Genomic DNA, 23122 nt, shown 5'->3' with positions numbered 1-23122 from the left:
GCACAAGATGGATCCTTAAACTAGTTTGTGGAGTCCCAGAAATTGAACAGAAATGGGTCAAGGAACCTGGGGAAAAGAAGCCAATGTATGTGAATTTAAAATACTTCATCATGAGGACAGAGTACATGAGACACATATTTCCTTACCTTCTGTCATCTTCTAACTTGAAAGCAATGGTTATTGCTTTTTGGCAATCCCCCCCCCCAACCCCTATTTTATTCAGTCATGTAATAATATGATAGTCATTGCTAAAGGTATATAGTATCTCAGATTCTATCTTGATTAAAATGAAAGTTGAAAATGGAGATCAGTTTTGACCAACAGTAAATAATAAAAACCTTTAACAAGCTGTTAATATAAGTTTCCTGAAAGTTAACCTGTATCAATTCTGCTATGGGAAGTCAAAGAGATGAATGTTTCCATTACAACCACATGGACTGTGGCCCACCAGGCTCTTCTGTCCATTGAATTCTCCAGGCAAGGATACTGGCATGGGTTGCTATTCCCTTCTCCAGGGGATCTTCCTGACCCAGGGATTGAACCCAGGTCTCCTGCATTGCAGGTGGATTCCTTACAGTCTGAGCCATGGGATTTCCAGTGTATCCACAACAGGGTCTAAATATGAAATGAGAGGTGGCAGCATATTCCTGGAGGCCTTATGACTGCAGAAGAATCAGAATTTCAGAAACTTAAGAGAAGATGAGACCAAGCAGCACAGAATTAGGATGCTGATAATATAGCCATCCCTCTCATTGGACTTTTTTTTTTCCCCTGGAGCTCACTTACTTGAAAACAATGGAGGATTTGTATTTCTTTCTAACAGAAGTGTTATCTTCCACTCCATCAGCCACTTGGCCCATCAGTACCCTATCAGGTAAGAAGTGGTAGGTCCAGTGGATGATTGTGGAATTTCCATCTCTAAGTGGCAGACATTTCCAAACTGAGGATCCACTTGTATTTACTGAAGTTCTTACCTGTTTCTATATTTATGATCAGACACTACAGAGATGCTGGTCCAAGGTACCATTTTATTGTGCCCTGGTACTGCACTAGTCTGCTAACTGGTTTTCTTGCTTTCATCCTTGCTGTCTCCAAATTCATTGTATCATATCAGCTATAATGATTTATAAAAAACATATAACAATTTATCCCCTTTCCCACCCCTAGAACTCCTTTAATGGGCTTCAGTTGCACAATATAAAATATTTGAATTCTTTACCACAGTTTATGAAGCACATATACTAGCTAGCCTCTGTCTGGCTCTCTTACTTCCTCTTTCTCATAAAACTTGAGTTACACTGTTTTTCTGTTTCTTGAATGTGCTAAGCTAATACTTCTGGAAAGTTGCAGTCACTGGAAATGTTTCCTCCTCTAGCTCTTGGAATGGCTACCTTCTTTGTTAGTCATTTAGTTGGTCTGTCTCTATCATATGACCGTATTTTAAATCTCTGTGAGCTACCTTCTCTATGGACATTTACTTATGTATTTCTGCCTGCTTTTCCTCCTCAACCAGACTGCAAGCTTCATGGAAACTGGGGCTTGTCATCTTATTCTGAGCTTTTACTCTAGGTCCTAGAACAGTGCCAGGCATATTGTTGTTGTTTTAGGCGCTAAGTTGTGTCCCACTCTTTTGTACCTCCAAGGACTTATAGCCTGCCAGGCTTCTCTGTCCATGGGATTTCCCAGGCAAGAATACTGAAGTGGGTTGCTATTTCCTTCTCCATGGGTCTTCCCGACCCAGGGATTGAACTGAGTTTCTTGCATGGGCAGACAGATTCTTTACCTAAAGCAGATACTAAGGTGATGGATTTCTGTCTTCAAACAGCTTGCAAATCTGGTTGTAGTCAAAGACAGTGTAAACAAAAAGTTAAATATGCACCACAACTATTCAAATTGCTGAGACAACATGTAATGTAGTACTATATGAACTTTTTATCATAAAGCCTTGACTTAATTCAAATGAAGAGGAGGTGACACTGAATGTTACTCTCAATCACTGGTGTGCATACCAGTGGGATTCCCTGGTGTCTCAGCCGTAAAGAATCCGCCTGCCATACTGAAAACTCAGGAGAGGAAGGTTCAATCCAGGATGGGGAAGATACCCTGGAGGAGGAAATGGCAACCCACTCCAGTATTCTTGCCTGGGAAATCCCATGGACAGAGGAGCCTGAGGAAGTACAGTCCATGGGGTCTCAAAAGAGTCGGACACAACTGAGCGACTAACATACCGATCAGATGGTTAGGCTCTAAAAGTCAGTTTCCACCGGCGGGGAGGCAGGTTGCGGTAGGAGCAGAGAGGAGAGGTTGAGTGCAGAATGAATGAGTAAGCAGAGAATCCAAAATGCCTGCAAACTTTTGCTCCTGTGCAAGTTTGGCAAGGGTGACCCAGTTGGCTCCGAGATGAAATTCTCAATATCTGGAGCTTGAGATGAATGTCAGTGGGATGCAATGTTTTGAGGTACAGCTGTTCATTCCTGAAGTTTCCCACCCTTACTCCCCCCCACCCCCAGAGAAGTTTCTAGTCTTAATGAGATGAAACAATGAGGTAGGTTCATTTAAGAAAAAGAAAAAAAAAAAAAAGAGGAAGTTGTCTACTTTAGATACCGGAGCAGCAAGTGCGCTTGTGATAATGGGGGTGAGGCAGAGAGAGGGGGTCATGCCCTTTCTCAGGACCGCTAGACCTCAGTCTCCCAACCCCGCCACGGGCTGCTCTGCACAGCTGCTGCAACAGGCCGAGCCTGCAGGGTACAGGAAGGGGGGTTGTTTAGTTTCTAGAGGACATCTGTTTTTCTAAACTACTTCTCTCCTTTCCAAAAGCTGGCAAGCCTTAGTCATCTCGGCTCGGCACGAACCCACAAGTGTGCGTGTGTGGCTCGGCTCAGGCCCCGCCCTCGGGCGCACACAGCCACCGCGGAGACCCGGCCGGATTGCGGTTCTGGCCTTGGCTGCGAGTGGCTTCTCCGGAGCCGCCCGGCCTCCTCCCCTAAAGAGGACGGCCCGGCCGCCGCGCGGTGCCAGAGCCGAGTACGAGGAAGAAAAGTTTGCAGTGCCGGGCGGAGGCGGGGAACCCGAACCGAGCGGTCCTCCGTTTTCAAGTGTACGCGGCGGCGGCCGCGTCCCGGGCGGCCCTCCTGGAGGACCCGAGCTCTGTAGCGGAGGCTGGAGGCTCGACCCGAGGCGGCGGAGGAACTTCTGCGAGCAGTCGCCGCGGGCCCCGGTGATCTGCAGGAACTCTCCGGAATCGGGAGGGGGAGGGCCGGATCGCTCTTCCACGGGGATTCGTCAAGAGTTCCGGCGGCAGCTGCGGCGGCGGCGGAGTCTCCCTTTGTCCTGCTAGGACCTCCCTCCTTCCCTGTCTCCCTCCCTCTGTCAGTCAGTGGGTCCCGCTGACCCAGGCGCCGGCGCCCTAAGGGACTCGCTATCCCCCCCACCTCAGGGTGCGTCCCTGGTCACTCCCACCACCCTAGCGTCGCCGCCGAGTGGAGCCGAGCCGAGCCGAGGGGGGCTGCGAGCAGGAGGGAGCCGCAGACCCCCGGCCGCAGGATGGTGGCGGGGCTCTCCCCGGCCCGCTGTCCCGGGCGCTGGCTGATCCCTGGGCTGTGGCTGCTTGCTCTCAGCGGTCCCGGGGGGCTGCTGAGCGCCCAGGAGCAGCCCTCCTGCCACGGAGCCTTTGATCTCTACTTCGTCTTGGACAAGTGAGTGCGGGAAAAGGGATCCAGGGTCTCCTGGGGAGAGTGGCCCTGGGTGGTGAGCTGTGGTGGGGGGAGGCTGAGCTGTCTGTGCGACCTGGGGAGGGGTGAGGGGCAACTCCGGTGATGGGCGCCCTGTTGCTATCTCTGTCCGAAAGGCGAGCGCTTTCGGATCTGTGCGGGCTGCGGGGTAATAGGAGGAGCCCGGAGCTGCTAGGCTCTCTAGGGACATGGGCAGTCACTGCTGGCCAGTGGCGGGGTTTCTTAGGAAATGGGAGTGCTGTCACTTGGGGTAACCTTCTGCGACCCTAGGACCCACATAAGACTCCTTCTGGGTCCCTCAGTCCTCAACGCCTCACGCTGGCTAAAGTTTGCCGGGTTTTATCCTGAGCACAGCACTTTCATTGTAGCTTGGCAGTCTAAAGTTAACGTACTCACTGTGGTTTGCATTTCCTTCTGAGGAAGGCTGTGTTTATTTGAAGAGCTGGGATCTTACTCCAGACAATTAGCAGGCAGGTGATCCCTGAAGATGGGTAGACTTCCTAGGTTCTTGTAGCACCTACCTTTCAGCTGCTGATACTGTTAACTTGGCTTGAAGAAGAGGTCAGGTTACACCCCTGTAACTGTGTTGTTTTTCTGATTCGTTCAATTTTCTTTTTCAGGTCTGGGAGTGTGGCAAATAACTGGATTGAGATTTACAATTTTGTTCAGCAACTTACAGAGAGATTTGTAAGGTATTTCTCCTACTTTCCTTTTCTAAGCAGGGAACTTTGAGGTGGAGGCAAGTAGACCAAAGGCCAGATAGGGTATCCTTTTTTGGAAACCATTTGCAGGGAAAGCCTTTACTGAAGTGTTGATTTTTAAGTGCCTCAAGGTCTTATCACACACAAGCTGTTATTAGGACAGCCCTTCAGTTGTTGAGGACTTATTTCATCTGGATCTCAGAAACTTGGCTCAGGCTCTGGGGAAGTATCTTCAGATATGATTCCAAATGTCTTTTCCTTTCTGAGTTTTCATCTGTTTTGAATTTCATTTATGCTTTCTCATAATTTATCACTTTAAAAGTTTATGCTAATAATACCCATAATATATTTTCCATTCCACACAATTCTTAGCATTATTGAGGTCCTCATTAAGAAAAAAAGTGTTGGTAAACTTCAAATGAGCATGTGTTAATAACCCACTACCAGAAAAGGCACTTGTGTGTGTGTGTGTTTAAAGAAATGACTTGTGTTTACACAATGTGTGGGTGTGTGGCTGGTTTAAAATTTAACTGTTCTATATATGCAATAAGCCTTACTAGGAAAGATTGGTTTGTCTCCTATAAAAAGCATAACTGCTATGATAGCCAGCTTACTCTCTTATTTAGAGGTAACCAGAAATTAGCGGCTTTCTTATTTAAAAGTAACCCTAGGACACTAGGCTTTTGAGGCTTTTTTCCTCCTCCTCTTTTTTTTTTTTTCTTTTTAAAGAAGAAAAAATGCAACGAGGAAATGCAAGTTTATCAAGATAATGGAAAGGACATGAAAAGGAGCTGTATCATTAAATATTGCTTCTTTCAGTCGTGTTAGCCCAAATGTTTTCTTTAAAACGGCTTGGATGATCAAAACATTTTGAAAGTCATGTTGCAAGTAACTTCAAACAATCTGTAGAGGCCTAGGAAATCCTTGCTTTCAGTTATTGGCAGCAGTAAGCTTATCCCTATAAAAATGTATGCTTGTCCATGTTCAGTCATCAGTCTTCTGTTTAAGAAGCCAAGTATAACACTCATTTCTGGACAGGGTCTAAGGTAAGCTTGTCTAGGAAAGAAAAATAAACAAGGCTGTATATCGTTAAGTGTCAAAGGCAAGAGACAGAGTTGTTGATAAATTTTCTGATTTAATCCAAGAGTGTGCAGAGTGTCTCATAGATTTTGATCAAAAGCAGTGGGTCGTTTCAGTACATTTCCAAGAAGTAGGGCTCTTATTTGGTCTGGTTTACAAATTGGAATTCTATAGTAAACAGTTCTCTGGCGAAAGTTGTTCAGTTACTAACCCATAGTATATTGTAGGAAATGAGTAAAGGGTGACTACTGAAGTGAATGACTTTTCAAATATGTATAACCCTTGGGCATCATTCTGCTCTTCAGTTTATAGAGCTGAGTGTTACAGCTTCAGGTTCAGATCTTAATAAACATTGCATAGGGTGTCTTTGAAACAGGAATCATTCTGAGAGATCAAGGCTTAGAGCTTAAAAGGTGTAGTTAACTAGGGCAGTTGTTGCCAGTGGGAAGTATGATGCTTGAGACTTAGAGAACTGAACATATCTGATCAAAATGTGATTTGTTCTCTTTCACATTGTCCTTGACACTCTTTAAGTAATCCTACCTCAGGATAACTTGTATGAACTCCTCTCATAGTTGTGGTAATTAAATCAAACCGGCTTGTCTCCAGCCCTAAACTTGCTATGATAATCATTCTGAAGGGATTGGCCTCCTTGAAGGAGATGAGGTAGAAGCCCAAAGAAAGAGCTTGCTAGAAAAAAAAAGAAAGAAAGAAAGAAAGAAAAATTTCCACTGGCCTGGAATTTATCTTTCTAGGTAATTTCTTCCTAAAGTGGCCCTGTGGGTCAGAGAGGAGTGCCTGAGTGCTGAGCAGCACTGACTAAATCCAGAATGACTTATGTGACAATGGTAATGTTGAGCAGAGTTCATGTATCTACTTAGAGGTTCCATTTAAGAGAAGCCTGGACAGTTCATTGAGACTGATTTTAAATGAGACTCCCTAGCTATACATCTGTATTATATCAATATTTCTTTTAAAAATGTTTTAACTGCCTCTTTTCTTATTTTGCAGCCCTCAAATGAGATTATCTTTCATTGTGTTTTCTTCTCAAGCCACCATTATTTTGCCATTAACCGGAGACAGGTTAGTGCATTATCACTTTGCTGCAGGCTTTTAGTAGAGACTGATCTTAAAGGAATGATGGATATTTCCAAGTGGTGATTCAGGCCTCTCAGTGGAATCAAGCAAGTACCACAGACAATTTAGTTCTCTTCACTAATAGAGGGAAAAGGAGGTATGAATAATATAAAAGCGCAGCTAATCTGAAAATCAATATCATTCATATTGCTGTGGAATGTACAATGAGACCCAGATCTCTGCCTTAGTTGTGTGTTTACGGCCTCCCACCTTTCCCCCGCTCTGTTACTGTGAGTAGTTCTACATCTTTCTTGTTTAGATGTAATGTATTAATCAACTAGGAATTTGAAGAACATTAAGGAGGAGAAAGATATGGATCTATTTGGATAATTTACTAGATGGAGCAGACATCCTGCATCTTTAGACTTACTCTGAGGTCCACTGATGCCAAATATGTTTACCTTTATGAAAGCACTTGCTTTTAATTTCATAAATATACATATTTATGAATTTGAATTTAATTTCATATATATATATAGTTTTTCCCCAAATCAATATCATAATACTTTATATGACCGTTTTGGTGTCATTTGAACTAATCATTGTGGCAAGTTAGAAGTAGTCATTGATGTTAGGTGGTAGCCTGGATGGGAGGGGAGATTGGGGAAGAATGGATACATGTGTATGTATAGCTGGGTCCCTTTGTGGTCCATCTGGAGCTATCACAACATGGTTAATCAGCTATACTCCATCATAGAATAAAGTTAAAAAAACAAGTAGTCATTGACATTTTAAAGAATGGTTCTTTCCATAGTGGGAAGGGAGATTTTCTACTTCGTTTAACATGAAGTACACAAGGTAGTTCTTGATCAGTTCTTGAATAAATGAGTAGATTAGTTTTAATGTGAAACCCAATTTCTCCAAACTGTAGTTTCAGCAAGGAAGGCTGTTGTACCTTGTTCTGTGTAATATGTGGATTTCTGAGGTTTTGTGTTTATAGTTCCTTTAAATAAAGTTTTTTTTTTTTACTTTAAAAATGTTGAGAACACATAATATTTAAAAGAGCTTACAGAGGTAATTTATTTAAAATTCCCAGAATTGATTTGGAAAATCCATCAAACTTCTAACATATTTGTGCTTTAAGTTTTACTTTTCCTGGAGAGGAAATCTCTCTGTAGGTGGGGAGTCCAGCTTATGACCTCAGTCTCCTCTCTGATACTTCGTTACATACTTTCTCATGTACATCTGGGTCTCATCAAAGGCCAGGGCAACAGTAATCCCTAACAACCCAAATACAACAGCTGTTTATTCCCACTGATATAACAGTCCTTGTCTTCATGAAAAGAATTTTTTCCATTGCCCAGCTTAATTTCCAAAGAAACAGCTTTTGATTCACCCCAGGTCAGTCAGTGGTAAAGAATCCACCTGCCAAGGCAGGAGCTGCAGTTTTGATCCTGGATTGGGAAGATACCTTGGACGAGGAAATGGCAACCCACTCCTGTATTCTTGCCTAGGAAGTCCCATGGACAGAGGAGCCTGGCAGGCTACAGTCCATGGGGTCGCAAAGAATTGGATACGACTGAGCAACTGAGCATATACAAAGCACATCCATTAAGACAAAAAGAGAACCATGCTAACATTTGTGGAGTGCACATGTAGAGAAAAGCATTTAGACTATTGCCAGACACACAACAGACTCTCAGTAATTGTTAACTGCCTGCTCTGTGCTAGGTTCTCTGTTAGGTACTTTATATGTGAGTTCTCCAGCACTTTGATGAAGTGTAATCACAGGTCAGCAAGATTGGTATTGCATCAGCAGGCATGGAAGGGGTTTAAATTGTGTTAATCTCACTAACACAATTTTTACTATTACTATACATTATAGTAATAGTAAATTTATATTACTGTACACAATCTCACTAACACAATTTTAATCCAGGAGTTGGTGATGGACGGGAAAGCCTGGCGTGCTGCAGTTCATGGGATCACAAAGAGTTGGACATGACTGAGAGAATGAACTAAACTGAATCTCACTAAAGATTTTCCGTTGTCATTGGTTGAAACTGATAAGGCAGAGGTTGGGAAAAAGAGGCTTCTGTTTCCAGAGGCAGCATAATATTGCAGCTGAAAGTTGCTGAACCAATTTCCTAGCCAAATGGTCACAGACAAGTGACAGCCTCTTTATGCTTCACTTTTTTCCATCTGAATAATGATAATGATGATGGTCATAATAATAATACCTACCTCATAAGACTGCTGTAAAAATTGAAGTCAGTGAGTGTGGACAGTGAAGGACAGAGTCTGGCATATATGTATCAGGAGAAGAGAGCTTTGTTGTTGTTATTATCTGCAGTTAGGGAGTGTGCAGTATTTTAATGATGGGGATGCATTATCCTTATATAAAGGGATTATTGTACTGCTTGAAAGGATTTATAATAGTCCAGGAGGAATTCTAATATAATGCTATTTGCAACTTTTAAAAAAACATAGGTGGCTCTTCTGTCTCTTTTTAAATAGAAATAAATTTAGTTTTAACAAATTTCCCTGTTTGCCAAATTGCATTAGTTTGGGGTAGCAGAATGTACACTAACAAGGCTTGGGTTAGAGTTCCAGTTTTGCAACTTATTGGTTAGAGATGGGATAAATCATCTTCTCATTCTGTCAGTATTTATGTCTGTAAACTGCAGGCATAATCTACTGTGTTTTCCATCTTTCCTTCTTTTTTTTTTTTTTACTGTGTTTCCTTAAGAGATTTGTTGGGATCAAAAATAAGACAATGCATACAGAAATATTTTATTACAGAACAGTTTCCATTAAAGGATTACTTTCTGAACCTAGTTGTTCTTTTACCAAGTTTATTTAAATAGTAACTTTTCAAATTTCTCTGGTCCTCTATATTTGGATATAAGGTCACTTTTCATTCATTATACCCGCTTTAAAAAAAAATTGGGGTATTGTTGCTTTACAATGTTGTGTGTTTCTGCTATACAACAAAGTGAGTAAGCTATATGTATGCATATAACTCTTCCCTCTTGGACCTTCCTTTCCTTGCAACCCCTTCCCCCTCCTCCCCTCCTTCCATCCACCTCCTGCCCCAGCATCTCATCCCTCTAGGTCACCACAGAGTACCGAGCTGAGCTCCAGACACTATTCAGCAGCTTCCCACCAGCTATCTATTTTGCACACGGGTGATATGTTTATGTCAAGCCTAGTCTCTCAATTCAGCCCACTCTCTCCATGTCTACATGTCCATTTTCTATATCTGCATCTCCATTCCTGCCTTTTAAGTGTGCAGAAACCATTCGCATATTTAGCTGCAAGATCACTGAACGAATGTTGCCACAGCTATTGGGGATCCTTGTTTCAAAGTCTAGAAAGGGGAATTCTACGCATGAACTTTCTTGACGTCACACTTAGAGGTCTGAGCGCATAGGGAAAGCGAAGGTCAAATACATCAGGTTTCACAATTTTGTTTCTATTTCTCATAATTCTTCTGTAGCTTGGTAAATATGAGAATACCTCTTTCACATTTCAAAGTGTTGCTAAATATCTTCAGTAGAGATGAAGCAAGATTAGAAGGCAGTAAGTCCTTGCAGTTGGATTATGTCTCCTGTTAGGGTTTCATCATAAAGTCTGGTACTATGTAAATGCATGAACAGAATAATAAACACGGCAAGAAATGATCAGTTATCCATTTTATATGCTCAAGATTCAAAACCATTATTTTTTTAAAATTTATGTTTATTTATTGGCTGCTTTGGGTTTTTGTCGCTGCATATGGGCTTTCTCTAGTTGAGGCGAGTGGCGGCTACTCTAGTTGTGGTGTGAGGGCTTCTCATTGTAGTGGCTTCTCTCATTGTGGAGCATGGGCTCTAGAGCACACAGGCTTTCGTAGCTGTGACACATGGGCTTAGTTGCCCTGTGGCATGTGAAATCTGCCTGGATGAGGGATCAAACCTCTGTCCCCTGAATTGGCAGGCAGATTCTTAACCACTGGACCACCAGGAAAGTCCTAAAACATTATTATTTTGAATATTTCAATTTGAAACATTCTATTCTTTTGCCCTCATGATTTTTGTTTTATTTTATTTTCGTTGTTGTTGTTAAGTTGCTGCGTCCTGTCTGACTCTTTGCGACCCCATGAACTGTAGCATGCCGTCCTCTGTCCTCCACTGTCTCCGGCTCAGATTCCTGTACATTGAGTTGGAGATGCTATCTAACCATCTCATCCTCTGCTGCCTGCTTTTCCTTTTGCCTTCAGTCTTTTCCATCAGGGTCTTTTCCAATGAATTGGCTCTTTGTATCGTGTGGCCAAAGTGTTGGAGCTTCAGCTTCAGAATCAGTCATTCCAATGAATATTCAGGCTTGATTTCCTGTAGAATTGACTGGTTTGATCTTCTTGGAGTCCAAGGGACTCTCAAGAATCTTCTCTTTTATCCTCCATATCTGGTAATCCCTCCACTCACCTACCCACCATCCTGTTCTGCCTACCCTGTATACCGTGTTTTGAGCATTATATGCTCTGGAGGTAACACAAGGATCTTGTGTGTGATAGTGAGGAGTGTACACAAACACATATAACTCAGGGCTGTATTATAGGATCCAGTAAGAGGAAAGGAGATCCAACCAGTCCATTCTGAAGGAGATCAGCCCTGGGATTTCTTTGGAAGGAATGATGCTAAAGCTGAAACTCCAGTACTTTGGCCACCTCACGCGAAGAGTTGACTCATTGGAAAAGACTCTGATGCTGGGAGGGATTGGGGGCAGGAGGAGAAGGGGTCGACAGAGGATGAGATGGCTGGATGGCATCACTGACTCGATGGATGTGAGTCTGAGTGAACTCTGGGAGTTGGTGATGGACAGGGAGGCCTGGAGTGCTGCAACTCACGGGGTTGCAAAGAGTAGGACACGACTGAGTGACTGAACTGAACTGAACTAAAGAGGAAAGTGCTGAGTGTTGACTCAATATGGAAATATCCAGCCTCTCAGTGTTAGAGAATTTGAATCAAGACTCATTTAAAAGGATATTTTTAGTTATTGTGTTGAATAATTGGTGATAGTGAATTATGCTTAGTTCTGTTCAGTGTAATCTTAATGAGGTAAAAGCGATTTAGTTGGAAACATTTAGTGAACATTTTTATGTGCTAGATACTGTGCAAAATGCTTTCTATTCATTACTTAACTTAACCCTTATTATCAACTCCATGTTGTAGATACTGTTATCTCAACTTTACAAATGAGGAAACTGAAGCTGAGAAAGGAAATGTAGCTTGTCCAAGGACACACAGTTAATCAGTGATGAGGAGTATATTAGCCAGAATAGTCTCTTGAAATGTAGAGTAGATCATGCCACTCTTGCTCTTAAGACAATCTGATGGCTTAGAGTAGAAAGCATTTCCCAGTGGCCTAAAAGCCCTACCTGACTGCTCACCCAATCCTGTCCTAACATTGCATGCCACAGTCTCGCCCACTGGCCACCTTTCCCTTCCCTGAACGGGCCAAGTGTGTTTCTGTACTAGAAGTTTTGCTATTTGTCTTCCCCATGTCTTCCCTGGCCTCATCCCATGCGTCGCCTCCCTCGAGAGGCCTTGCCTTGGCATCAGGTGTGAAGCACTCCTACCCCACCTTTCCAGTAATGTCTCACAGTTCTCTGTTTGGGTGTCACTTTTTGAAATTGTTCTGATAATTAATCGATTTATTTTATCTCCATAACCCTAATGTAAACTGCATGAGAGCAGAGGGGTCTTCTTGTCACCTCTATATCTTAACACCTATAACAGAACTTGAAACATAGATGCTCAGTAAATATATGTTGAATGAATGATTGGGTTGGTCTTACTCTAGAACCTGAGTTATTAACTGCTATCAAATGTTTTCTCTCCTTAAGAAATAATAAAACATGATTTATATTTGCTAATCTTCTCATTCCTACTGCTATAGATCAGTTACCAACATTTCCAACTCTCTTTTTGATATACTTGTCCCCAACTTGAAAAAGTCATATAATTGTTTGACCTGAGAATAATAATCAATTACTTAGGAAAAAAATATTCTGTAGACAAACTCCTAGGAAATTAAAAATAAATCATTTGATTAAATTTATATAAAAGTGTAAGTAATATATACATTTCTGTTATTTGGAAGGATTTCTTTTAATTCCTTTGAATTCAAGTTAAAGTTTACTTGTGATGATAGTTTGTAATTTATAAATTGGTTCATTCATTTTGCAGGCAGGGAAATTTGTCAGTATCTGTAAATGTTTAGAAGTCTTCTATCAGCAATTTTACTTTTTAGGACTATGCCCTACTGAAATAGTAGCATCAGTGTGCAAGAATAGGTATATGCGAGATTAAACCCTGAAGCATTGTTCATAATGTGAAAATGGTAGTAAATCTAAATGCTCATCAGTTGATGATACTGTAATTAAATTAGAGTATATGCATAGAATTGGATACTATGCAGTCATTCAAAGAATTGGAAAATCTATATATATGGCTATGAAAATATGTCTAAGATATACTAGTTGAGAAAAGCAAGTTGCAAAATGCTCTGTTAAAGATGATAAACAAAAACAAAAATTTTAATGGCTTTTATGGTATGTGTGTATGATAATGAATGCATGGAAAAAAGCCTGGAAGATGAGCCACAAATTGCTAACAGTAATATTGTCTTAGCAATGAGGTTCAGGGCGGGGGCTCCTTCATGTTTGAGTTTCTATACATTTAGGTTATTCAATTTTATTTGAATAATGTACTATTTATAAAAAACAAATGCTTAGGTTTAAAAGAAATATTACTGACTTACGTAGCCAGAGACAACTCTCTTGGTATCAGAATGGAACTCAGGAGTTAGAAAGTATAGACAGTAGGACTAGGGCATTGTTGTTGTTCTTCAGTCACTCAGTCCTGTCTGACTCTTTGCGAACCCATGGACTGTAGCACGCCAGGCTCTTCTGTCCTCCACCATCTCTTGGAGTTTGCTCAAATTCACGTCAGTTGAGTTAGTGGTATGCTGTGCTTGGTCGCTCAGTCATGTCCGACTCTTTTTGACCTCATGAACTGTAGCTCGCCAGGCTTCTTTGTCCATGGAAATTTTCCAGGCACGAATACTGGAGTGGGTTGCCATGCCCTCCTTCAGGGGATCTTCCCAACCCAAGAATTGAACACAGGTCTCCTGCCTTGCTTCTGCCTCCAATGCAGAAGACCTAGGTTCGATCCCTGGGTGGGGAAGATTCCCTGGAGAAGGAAACAACAACCCACTCTAGTACTTTTGCCTGGAAAATCCCATGGACTAAGGAGCCTGGTAGGCTACAGTCCATGGGGTCACAAAGAGTCGGACGTGACTGAGTGACTTCACTTCTTTGCTTCACTTCTCCTGCCTTGCAGGAAGATTCTTTATGGTCTGAGCCACCAGGGAAGCTCAAGAATACTGGAGTGGGTAGCCTGTCCTTGCTCCAGGGGAGCTTCCCGACTCAGGAATCTAACTGTGGTTTCCTGCATTTCAGGCAGATTCTTTACCAGCTGAACTACTAGGGAAACCCATTGAGTCAGTGATGCTGTCTAACCATCTCGTCCTCTGCTGCCGCTTCTCCTTTTGCCTTCAATTTTTCCCAGTGTCATAGTCTTTTCCAATGAGTTGGCTCTTTGCATCAGGCGGCCAAAGTGTTGCAGCTTCAGTTTCAGCAACAGTCCTTCCAAAAAAAAAAAAACCCCAAAACAGTCCTTCCAGTGACTATTCAGGGTTGATTTCCTGAATAGCAGTAGAACATATTCAGCTGTTAACTTGGGGAGTGCTGAAGTGAAATGAAATGAAAGTTGTTTAGTCATGTGCAACTCTTTGCGATCCCATGGACTATACAATCCATGGAATTCTCCAGGCCAGAATACTGGAGTGGATAGCCTTCCCCTTCTCCAGGGTATCTTTCCAACCCAGGGATTGAACCCCGGTCTCCCACATTGCAGGTGGATTCTTTACCAGCTGAGCCAGAAGGGAAGCCTGGCGGGGGATGGGGGTGGGGCGGGGGGCGGGGCGGGGGGCGGGGCGGGGATCCTGAAGGTTGCTTGTTAAATGTAGACATCAGGACTGGACTTTGGGTCAGAAAAACATAGGCGCTGTATACGAGCTGTGTAACTTTGGACAAGTTATTTTACCTCTTGCTACCCAATTCCCTTGTCTGTTATAAGGAGCTGATCATTCCTACTGTGTAGAAGTGTTGGAGTAATGTTGGGATGATTAAGTGCACATAATGCATGAGAAGGCCTAATGAATGACTAGGTGGGAAGGAGGCTGAGGCTGAGATGAGATCTGGGTCTTATCACTGTACCACCTCATCACCATTGTGTGCCCAGCTTCTAGCAGAAGTTTGAAGTCAAGTGACTTTGCTCAGAGTGACACGGCTAAGTCAGAGCCAGAACTCACCCCTGCGTATGGCTCTTGAGCATGAGCATCTAACCATTCCACTGCCTCAGAATCTTTGCTCCCCTTTCTCTAGCTGGTTTCCAGAATTTGTCAGAGTTGTCATAATTCAAAGATATATTCATCCTCTAAATTTCTTCTGTTCTCTTACAAACCAGTGACGTGGTGAGAGGAAGTGACTAGTTGTTTTTGTTTAGATTCTAACAGGGAAGTAGTTTTTCCTGTTGAGAAAAGTCAGTGCTGGTCACACATTGTGCTAATTCTGAGAGGTCTGAGCATGGCAGCAACTCAGAGTGTAGTCGTGGATATGGCAATAGTTGTTTTCAGCGAAGTCCCATGTTTGCTTTATGGGTATTTTCTAGAAAATTAAATGCATTGTTACTCAAGTCTGGAAGACAGACCTGGCACACTAAGGTGGTAGAATGCAGAGGTCATTTTATCATGGCCCAGTAAGGTGTTGAAAGAGGAAATGGGGTATAAACATACAAGATACAGCAGATACAGACTTTAGGTGTCACCTGGGTACCTCACTTAGATAAGTGTAGACTAAATTAGAGACAAGTTTTCACAAACCCGTCTTGTATGGGGCATTTTGTAAGCAGATGTTTTTGAATCTAGAACTCTGACCTAGGATTCATTGGTCTGGAATCTGTACCACAGAGACCTTGACATATATTGGCCTTACAATGACATGTTAAATAAAGGGTAAACAAATTTTTATATAAAGTATGAGTTCTTAAGATAATGTATTGGCAATATTTGTGTCTGAAAAATCATCTTTCACTCTTTTGAAAGCCTTGAAAATCTTTTAGGTTGAGCTAATAGGGAACAATTTTTTTTTTTTTTTTGCTGTTTATTCTTCATACTGTATGCCATATAACAGTGTATAATGGCATAATTAAATAGATAGCTAGGATGGTCCCACATTTGAATGAGTGAGCATATTTCCTCTCCTGTAATTTTTCTAATTTTGTCAGGCTGATTATATAATATTGTGGTTTATTAATGGAAAGAGACAGAAGTAGTAAAGTTTATTGAGCACTTACTATGTATCAGACATTTTGCTAAATGCTTTATTTGTAATTGCTAAGTGCTAAGTAGATTATAAATCATTTGTAATTTTGTATGGACATGAACAACATCTTGAGAAGATTGTTTTGTCTCATATTCTACTTAATCTACTAAGTTTTATTTTCCAAGAGCAATATTTAATTATGTTATGTAACTATACTTCAGCCACCTGATGTGAAGAGCTGACTCATTGGAAAAGACCCTGGTGCTGGGAAAGATTGAGGGCAGGAGGAGAAGGGGACAACAGAGGATGAGATGGTTGGATGGCATCATCAAATCAATGGACATGAGTTTGGGTAAACTCTAGGAGTTGGTGACGGACAGGGAGGCCTGGCATGCTGTGGTCCATGGGGTTGCAAAGAGTCGGACACAACTGAGCAACTGAACTGAACTGAAATCTTTATGAAGTTTCTGTGTATTCCTACATTTTGTTTGCACTTCTGTTCATTTCATATCCCTGGCTGATAATCTCTTGAGGATAAAGTACAGTTCAGTTCAGTTCAGTTCAGTCACTCACTCGAGGCTGACTCTTCATGAGCCCATGGACTGCAGCACGCCAGGCTTCCCTGTTCATCATCAACTCCCAGAGCTTGTTCAAACTCATGTCCATCGAGTCTGTGATGCCATCCAACCATCTCATCCTTTGTTATCCCCTTCTCCTCCTGCCTTCAATCTTTCCCAACATCACGGTCTTTTCCAGTGAGTCAGTTCTTCCTATCAGGTGGCCACAGTATGGAGTTTCAGCTTTAGCATCCATCCTTCCAATGAATATTCAGGACTGATTTCCTTTAGGTTGGACTGGTTGGATCTCCTTGCAGTCCAAGGGACTGTCAAGAGTCTTCTCCAACACCACAGTTCAAAAGCATCAATTCTTCAGTGCTCAGCTTTCTTTATGGGCCAGCTCTCACATCCACACATGACCACTGGAAAAACCATAGCTTTGACTAGATGGACCTTTGTCAGCAAAGTAATGTCTTTGCTTTTCAATGTGCTGTCTAGGTTGGTCATAATTTTTCTTCCAAGGAGCAAGCGTCTTTTAATTTCATGGCTGCAGTCACTATCTGCTATCTGCAGTGATTTTTGAGCCCAAGAAAATAAAGTCTCTCACTGTCTCCATTGTTTCCCTATCTATTTGCCATAAAGTGATGGGATCAGATGCCGTGATCTTAGTTTTCTGAATGCTGAGTTTTAAGTCAGCTTTTTCACTCTCCTCTTTCACTTTAATCAAGAGACTCTTTAGTTCTTCTTCAGTTTCTGCCATAAGGGTGGTGTCATCTGTGTATCTGAGGTTATCGATATTTCTCCTGGCAATCTTGATTCCAGCTCATGCTTCATCTAGCCCGGCATTTTGCATGATGTACTCTGCATAGAAGTTTAATAAGCAGGGTGACAATATACAGCTCGATGTACTCCATTCCCAGTTTGGAGCCAGTCTGTTGTTCCATGTCCTGTTCTAACTGTTGCTTCTTCATCTGCATACAGATTTCTCAGGAGGCAGGTCAGGTGGTCTGGTATTCCCATCTCTTGAAGAATTTTCCACAGTTTGTTGTGGTTCACATAGTCAAAGGCTTTGGTATAGTTAATAAAGCAGAAGTAGATGTTTTTGGAACTCTCTTGCTTTCTCGATGATCCAGCGGATGTTGGCAGTTTGATCTCTGGTTCCTCTGCCTCCATACCTCTAACGCTTATGCTTATAGGGTTATCTAAACTGGCATTTGGTAGCATAGATGTATGAGGCCTTTAGTTTTTGTGATAGATTGCTTTTTTGTGACCTCCAATGAAACACAGAATACATACAACATATATGCATACATGTGTGCGAGTGCGCACGCTCAGTTGTGTCTGACTCTTTGTGACTCCATGGACTGTAGGGTGCCAGGCTCCTCTGTCCAAGGAATTTCCCAAGTGAGGGTACTAGAGTGGGTTGCCATGTCCTCCTCCAGGGGATCTTCCTGACCCAGGGGTTGAACCCTATTCTCTGGCATCTCCTGCATTGACAGGCAGATTTACTACTGAGACAAATGTGATTATATATGTAATAGGTATAACATATGTGTATATAAGTATTTATATATATATGTATATAAATACATATTTTATTAATTATATATATTTATATACACATGTATTTACATATATGTATAAAAGTATTTTTATTTAAATATATAATTTAAAAAATGTGGGCTGGGCCTGTGGCTCACTTTAACCAATGGAATGCAACAGATATGAATGAGCATGAAACTGAGCCTCCAGTAACAGTTTGCTCACTGCCTTTCCAGTCTTTACTATCCATCTCTTCAAGGTCATTTAGCTTTTACTTTAGTCACAACTTTTATTTTGATTATCTATTGCTGCATAATAAACTACTCCAAAATTAGTGATGTAAATACAACTGGTCGTTTCTCATGATATTGTGCGTTGAATGGGCAGTTCTTATGCTTTGCCTGTTGTCAGCTAGAAAGCTGGAATGGCTAGAAGAGTTGAAATGACCCCACCCACATGGTTTGAAAGTTCGTGCTGGTGCTGGCTGTTGTCTAGGAGCTCAGCTGGGACTGTTGCCCTGTGTCTTCATTCTGCTACACATGACTTCTACTCATGGCTAGGTTAAGTCTCCTCCTACCATGGTGATTTCAGGGTAATCAAAGCTTTTGTATGGCAGCTAGCTACCAAGGGTACATAAAGGGAAAAGTCCTGTGCCTCATTTAGACTTATTCCTGGAGCAGGCATAGTGATCATGAAAAACCACCCCAGCATTTAGTGGCTTAAGCAATGATTTTGTTATCTCTCACTGTTCTATGATGGATGGCTCAAATGGATGCTTTCTCCATCCCACATGATATTATCTGGTGCTATAATCATAGAAGGAGGTTACTGTTACGGAGCACAGCTAGGGCTGTTTCCTGGAATAATATGTTTTCCTCCATGGGACCTCGGCTGTGGCCTGGGCTTCTCACAGCATGATGACTGGGTCCAGGAGCAAGTACTATGAGATGAAGGAAGCAGTGCCTCCAGTTCTCTTAAGGGTTGGACATCTAAGAATATCACTTCTACCTTGTTCTAGCGCCAGGTAGTAACAGGGCTGGGCCAGAATCAAGGGGATGGGGGATAAATTCCAACTTTTGATGGGAGAATGGGTGCATATAGAGTGGGAAGAAATTGATAGAGGTCATACTTAGAGATTCTGTACCATAGTTTATACTGAAAGTAATAATGAAACTCCAAAGATGAATTGCTTTCAGAAATAAACATGCCAGCTAAGAGAGAAAAAAAAAAAACCTTGTGTGTAACCAAAATAGCAAATTAGACTGGTAATTTTGGCACTAGTCTTTAGATTCTGCTGTAACCCATAACCCCTGTCAGCAAATTTTGAATGATGTGTTATTTACTTTTATTTTTTATTATTAGCCTCTCACTCTCATTCCTCTTATTCTTTTGTATGAATTAAAACTGTTTATCAACAACATTAATACTTTATTTTTATATTATTTTAATATTATCATTATTTCCTTCTTGAGTTAGGTTGGAATAGATGGGCACATTTCCTTTTACTTTCATGACTTTGAATGGTATTTTTCAATTCAAACTCTCAAAGCCTTAAAAATTACTATGTAAGGTAGAAATGTGAGAATTGAAGTTTTATTTATTAGAAATGATAATTTTCCTAAAATAGTTTAAAATTGTGCTGTGATAGAAGTACATTTTGGGATTTTGATATTCACTTATTCAAGAGCAATACTGAACACATGCATATGAGTTGGAGTTTGTATAACTTAATATAAAGTTTAAAAATTCTATGTGTTTTAGGAGCATTAATGAAGAGAAGTTCTCAGATAAGGCTCCCAAACTGTGAAAAACAAAGGTGATAATTCCTATTTACATTGCCTTCAGTGGTTAAGAGAGCAGTACAGTGAATTGATGGGCTTCTCTGGCGGCTCAGATGTAAAGCATCTGTCTGCAATGCGATCTTCCTGAGCAACTAACACTTGGGCTTCCCTGGTGGCTCAGCAGTAAAGAATCCAATGCAGGAGCCACAGGAGACGCAGGTTCGACCCCTAGAAGATCCCCTAGAGGAGGGCATGGCAACCCACTCCAGTATGCTTGCCTGGAGAATCCCGTGGATAGAGGAGCCTGGTGGGCTACAGTCCATGGGGTTGCAGAGTCAGACATGAGTGAAGTAACTTAGCATGCATGCACAGAGAATTGATATAAACAGTTGGTATTGATTATTGAGCACTTAGATGCCATGCAGTGTACTAACTGTTTACAAGTAATAAGTGAAAGTTGCTCAGTCGTGTCCGACTCTTTGCAACTATACAGTCCATGGAATTCTCCAGGCCAGAATTCTGGAGTGGGTAGCCTTTCCCTTCCCCAGGGGATCTTCCCAACCCAGGGATCAAACCCAGGTCTCCTGCATTGCAGGCGGATTCTTTACCAGCTGAGCCACAAGAGAAGCCAAGAATACTGGAGTGGGTAGCCTATTCCTACTCCAGTGGATCTTCCTGAACCAGGAGTTGAACCAGGGTCTCCTGCTTTGCAGGTGGATTCTTTACCAACTGAGCTGTCAGGGAAGCCCTGATAATACGAGTAATAGTCCCTTTAATTTTTATAACAACTCTGCTTTATAAGTACTGTCAGTGTTCCCATTTTCAGAGGGGAGAAATGCAAGCTCAGAGAGGACACAACTTAGCAAAGTCACAAAATTACTGAGACTAGTGAGTCTTAGAGCTGGGGATTAAGGTGGCCAGTGCACCATGTTTGACCTGTGGGTTGAGTTCATGGTATGATGCAGGGTGGCAGGATGAAAGGATGAGGTCTGGCTGGCAGATGACCCTGCTCAGTTCCTGACACATCATGTGATAAAAGAATAATAACTAATGTCTCTGTGACACTGACTTTGTACCGAATTCTTCATGTGCATCAACTCCTTTGATTTTTCACAGCAACCCGGTGGAGTTAGTGTTCGTGTTACTTTTGCTTAACGTGAAACAACTGAAGGATGCGGGGTAGATAATTGGCTGGAGCAGTCTGGACTCCTGTCCGGTGTGCCATCTGTCACCTCAAATTCAGCTTGCCACCATTTGTAGGTTTTCTAGAAGAGCAACATGGCAGTGCAGAGGAGAAGCTGTAGTGAAGAGGGTTTGTTTTGGGCACTAGCCACTTCCTTTCTCTCGTTTATCTCCTCTAATAGCTTTTCTGTCCAGATCCCACAGCTTTCTGAAATGTTCAAAGCTGCCAAATATAATAACATTATATTAAAAAGATGATGAGCTTCCCGGTGCCTCAGATGGTAAAGAATCTGCCTGTAATGCGGGAGATCTGGGTTCGCTCCTAGGGTGGGGAAGATCCCCTGGAAAAGGGAATGGCTACCCACTGCAGTGTTCTTGCCTGGAGAATTCCATGGACAGAGGAAGCTGGTGGGCTTCAGTCCATGGGGTCGCTGAGCGACTAACCCTTTCATAAATGTGATAGCAGTCACCTAATAAATGTCTGTGGAGTGAGTGAATGAAGACTTCATTGGAGCAGCTACTCTTATTTACATTTTATGGATATGGAAACTGAGCTGCAGGAAATTAAACAACTGCCGGTGCTTACACTAGTTGCGGAACCGAAGTTTTAGTTCGTTTCTGATTTACTCCAAACCTGAGTCTTCCCACCTCATTCTATAGCTTTCCATATAACTTGTTTTCACTAAAGCTTCAGTATAAAACTTTCTTTCCTCTATTCCTTTCCCTCCTCCTTTTTGTTTTTTTATCAAATTTTTTCAACCCTCAGTTTGCTGAGTGAGCTCTCCTTAGAATCAAGAAGAAAGTAAACTGGGTAAACAAAATCCTATGAACAGAGGAATGACCAGTGTCAATAACAACCGTAGTAGCTACAGCTAACTCTTTTTATTTTCTTGGCCATGCTGCATGGCCTGTGCGATCTCAGTTTCCTGACCAGGGATTGAACCCGCACCCCCTGCATTGGAAGTGTGGAGTCTTAATCCCTGGACCGCTAGGGAAGTCCCCTAGCCCAGTACTGCTTATGTGCCACTTAATCCTCACAATGGCCCTGTAGTACAGGTATTTTCCTCTTTGTTTTATAGCTGAAAAAATGAAATTGGGCTTGGAAATAATCCATGTTCTCTCTGGCTATAAGTCATCCATCCCAGAAACTGCATTTTACGTTTTAAAAGATTATCCTAGTTACCTCTAAAACCCCTTTAGTAGAAGAACTGACTGGCAAAATAGGTAAGGAAAAGAGCATTCCAATAACATTCCATGGAATTCTCCAGGCAAGATTACTAGAGTGGGTTGCCATTTCCTTCTCCAGGGTATTTTCCCAACCCAGGGATTGAACCCGGGTCTCCCGCATTGCAGGCAGATTCTTTACCAACTGAGCCACTAGGGAAGCCCTTTCCAACAATATGGAAAGGTTTTTAAGTTAGATTAGATCAGAGTTTCATAATTCTTGGCCACATTATAGAATGCTCTGGAGAATTTCCAAGAAATACCCTGACCCCAGCACACATCAAGTAAATTATAACTTTTTCCATTAGTGTCCAGAAGATTTTTTTTTTTTTTTAACCTTTTAGGTGATCCCAGTATCTAGCCAGGGTAGAGAATGACATTGCACCTGTAAATGGGTGAGAGGGTAGCCGTAGACTAGGCGTAAATTGTTGTCATATCACAGTGTAAGATCACAGTGTTCACATGTATGGGTGCTCAGCCAATGTGTGTAGACTGATTGACTGAAACCTAGAAGGAGCTTTGAAATCTGGAGAGTTAAGGCAATGCATACTGAAAAGTTCAGGTTAAGTATAGAGATACATTTATAAATGTATATCTTCAGTCACAAGTAGAAAGGACTTAAAATTATGCCTGAATTGTGCTAGTTGGGCAAGTCAGAATTTTCTGCCAACTATTTTATTATGCCACTGTTTATAAAATATATCTTCACCTTAGCTGTGACATCATGCATACCTTCCGTAGTTGCAAGTGTCTTATGGCTGGAGAAAGGCCACTGATGTGGCGCAGTGCCTAGCAGTTGTGGTTGCTACGTTTTCTT

General features: G+C 41.9%; 1 protein-coding gene across 1 annotated transcript in view; it reads left to right on the top strand.

Moving 5' to 3' along the window:
- The first annotated feature begins 2929 nt into the window (after nucleotides 1–2929).
- Nucleotides 2930–23122, top strand: part of ANTXR2 (ANTXR cell adhesion molecule 2) — a 175532-nt gene continuing 155339 nt past the window's right edge. The window contains exons 1-3 of the mRNA XM_004009939.6: nucleotides 2930–3695; nucleotides 4352–4423; nucleotides 6524–6595. Of these exons, the coding sequence (XP_004009988.1) occupies nucleotides 3544–3695; nucleotides 4352–4423; nucleotides 6524–6595 (296 nt within the window). The 5' untranslated portion in view covers nucleotides 2930–3543. The remainder of the gene's footprint in view (nucleotides 3696–4351; nucleotides 4424–6523; nucleotides 6596–23122) is intronic.

Source organism: Ovis aries, chromosome 6, assembly GCF_016772045.2.
Source record: "Ovis aries strain OAR_USU_Benz2616 breed Rambouillet chromosome 6, ARS-UI_Ramb_v3.0, whole genome shotgun sequence".
Taxonomy (NCBI): Eukaryota; Metazoa; Chordata; class Mammalia; order Artiodactyla; family Bovidae; genus Ovis; species Ovis aries.
Note: the sequence above shows the minus strand (reverse complement) of the source record. Positions and strands in the feature narration are given on the sequence as shown.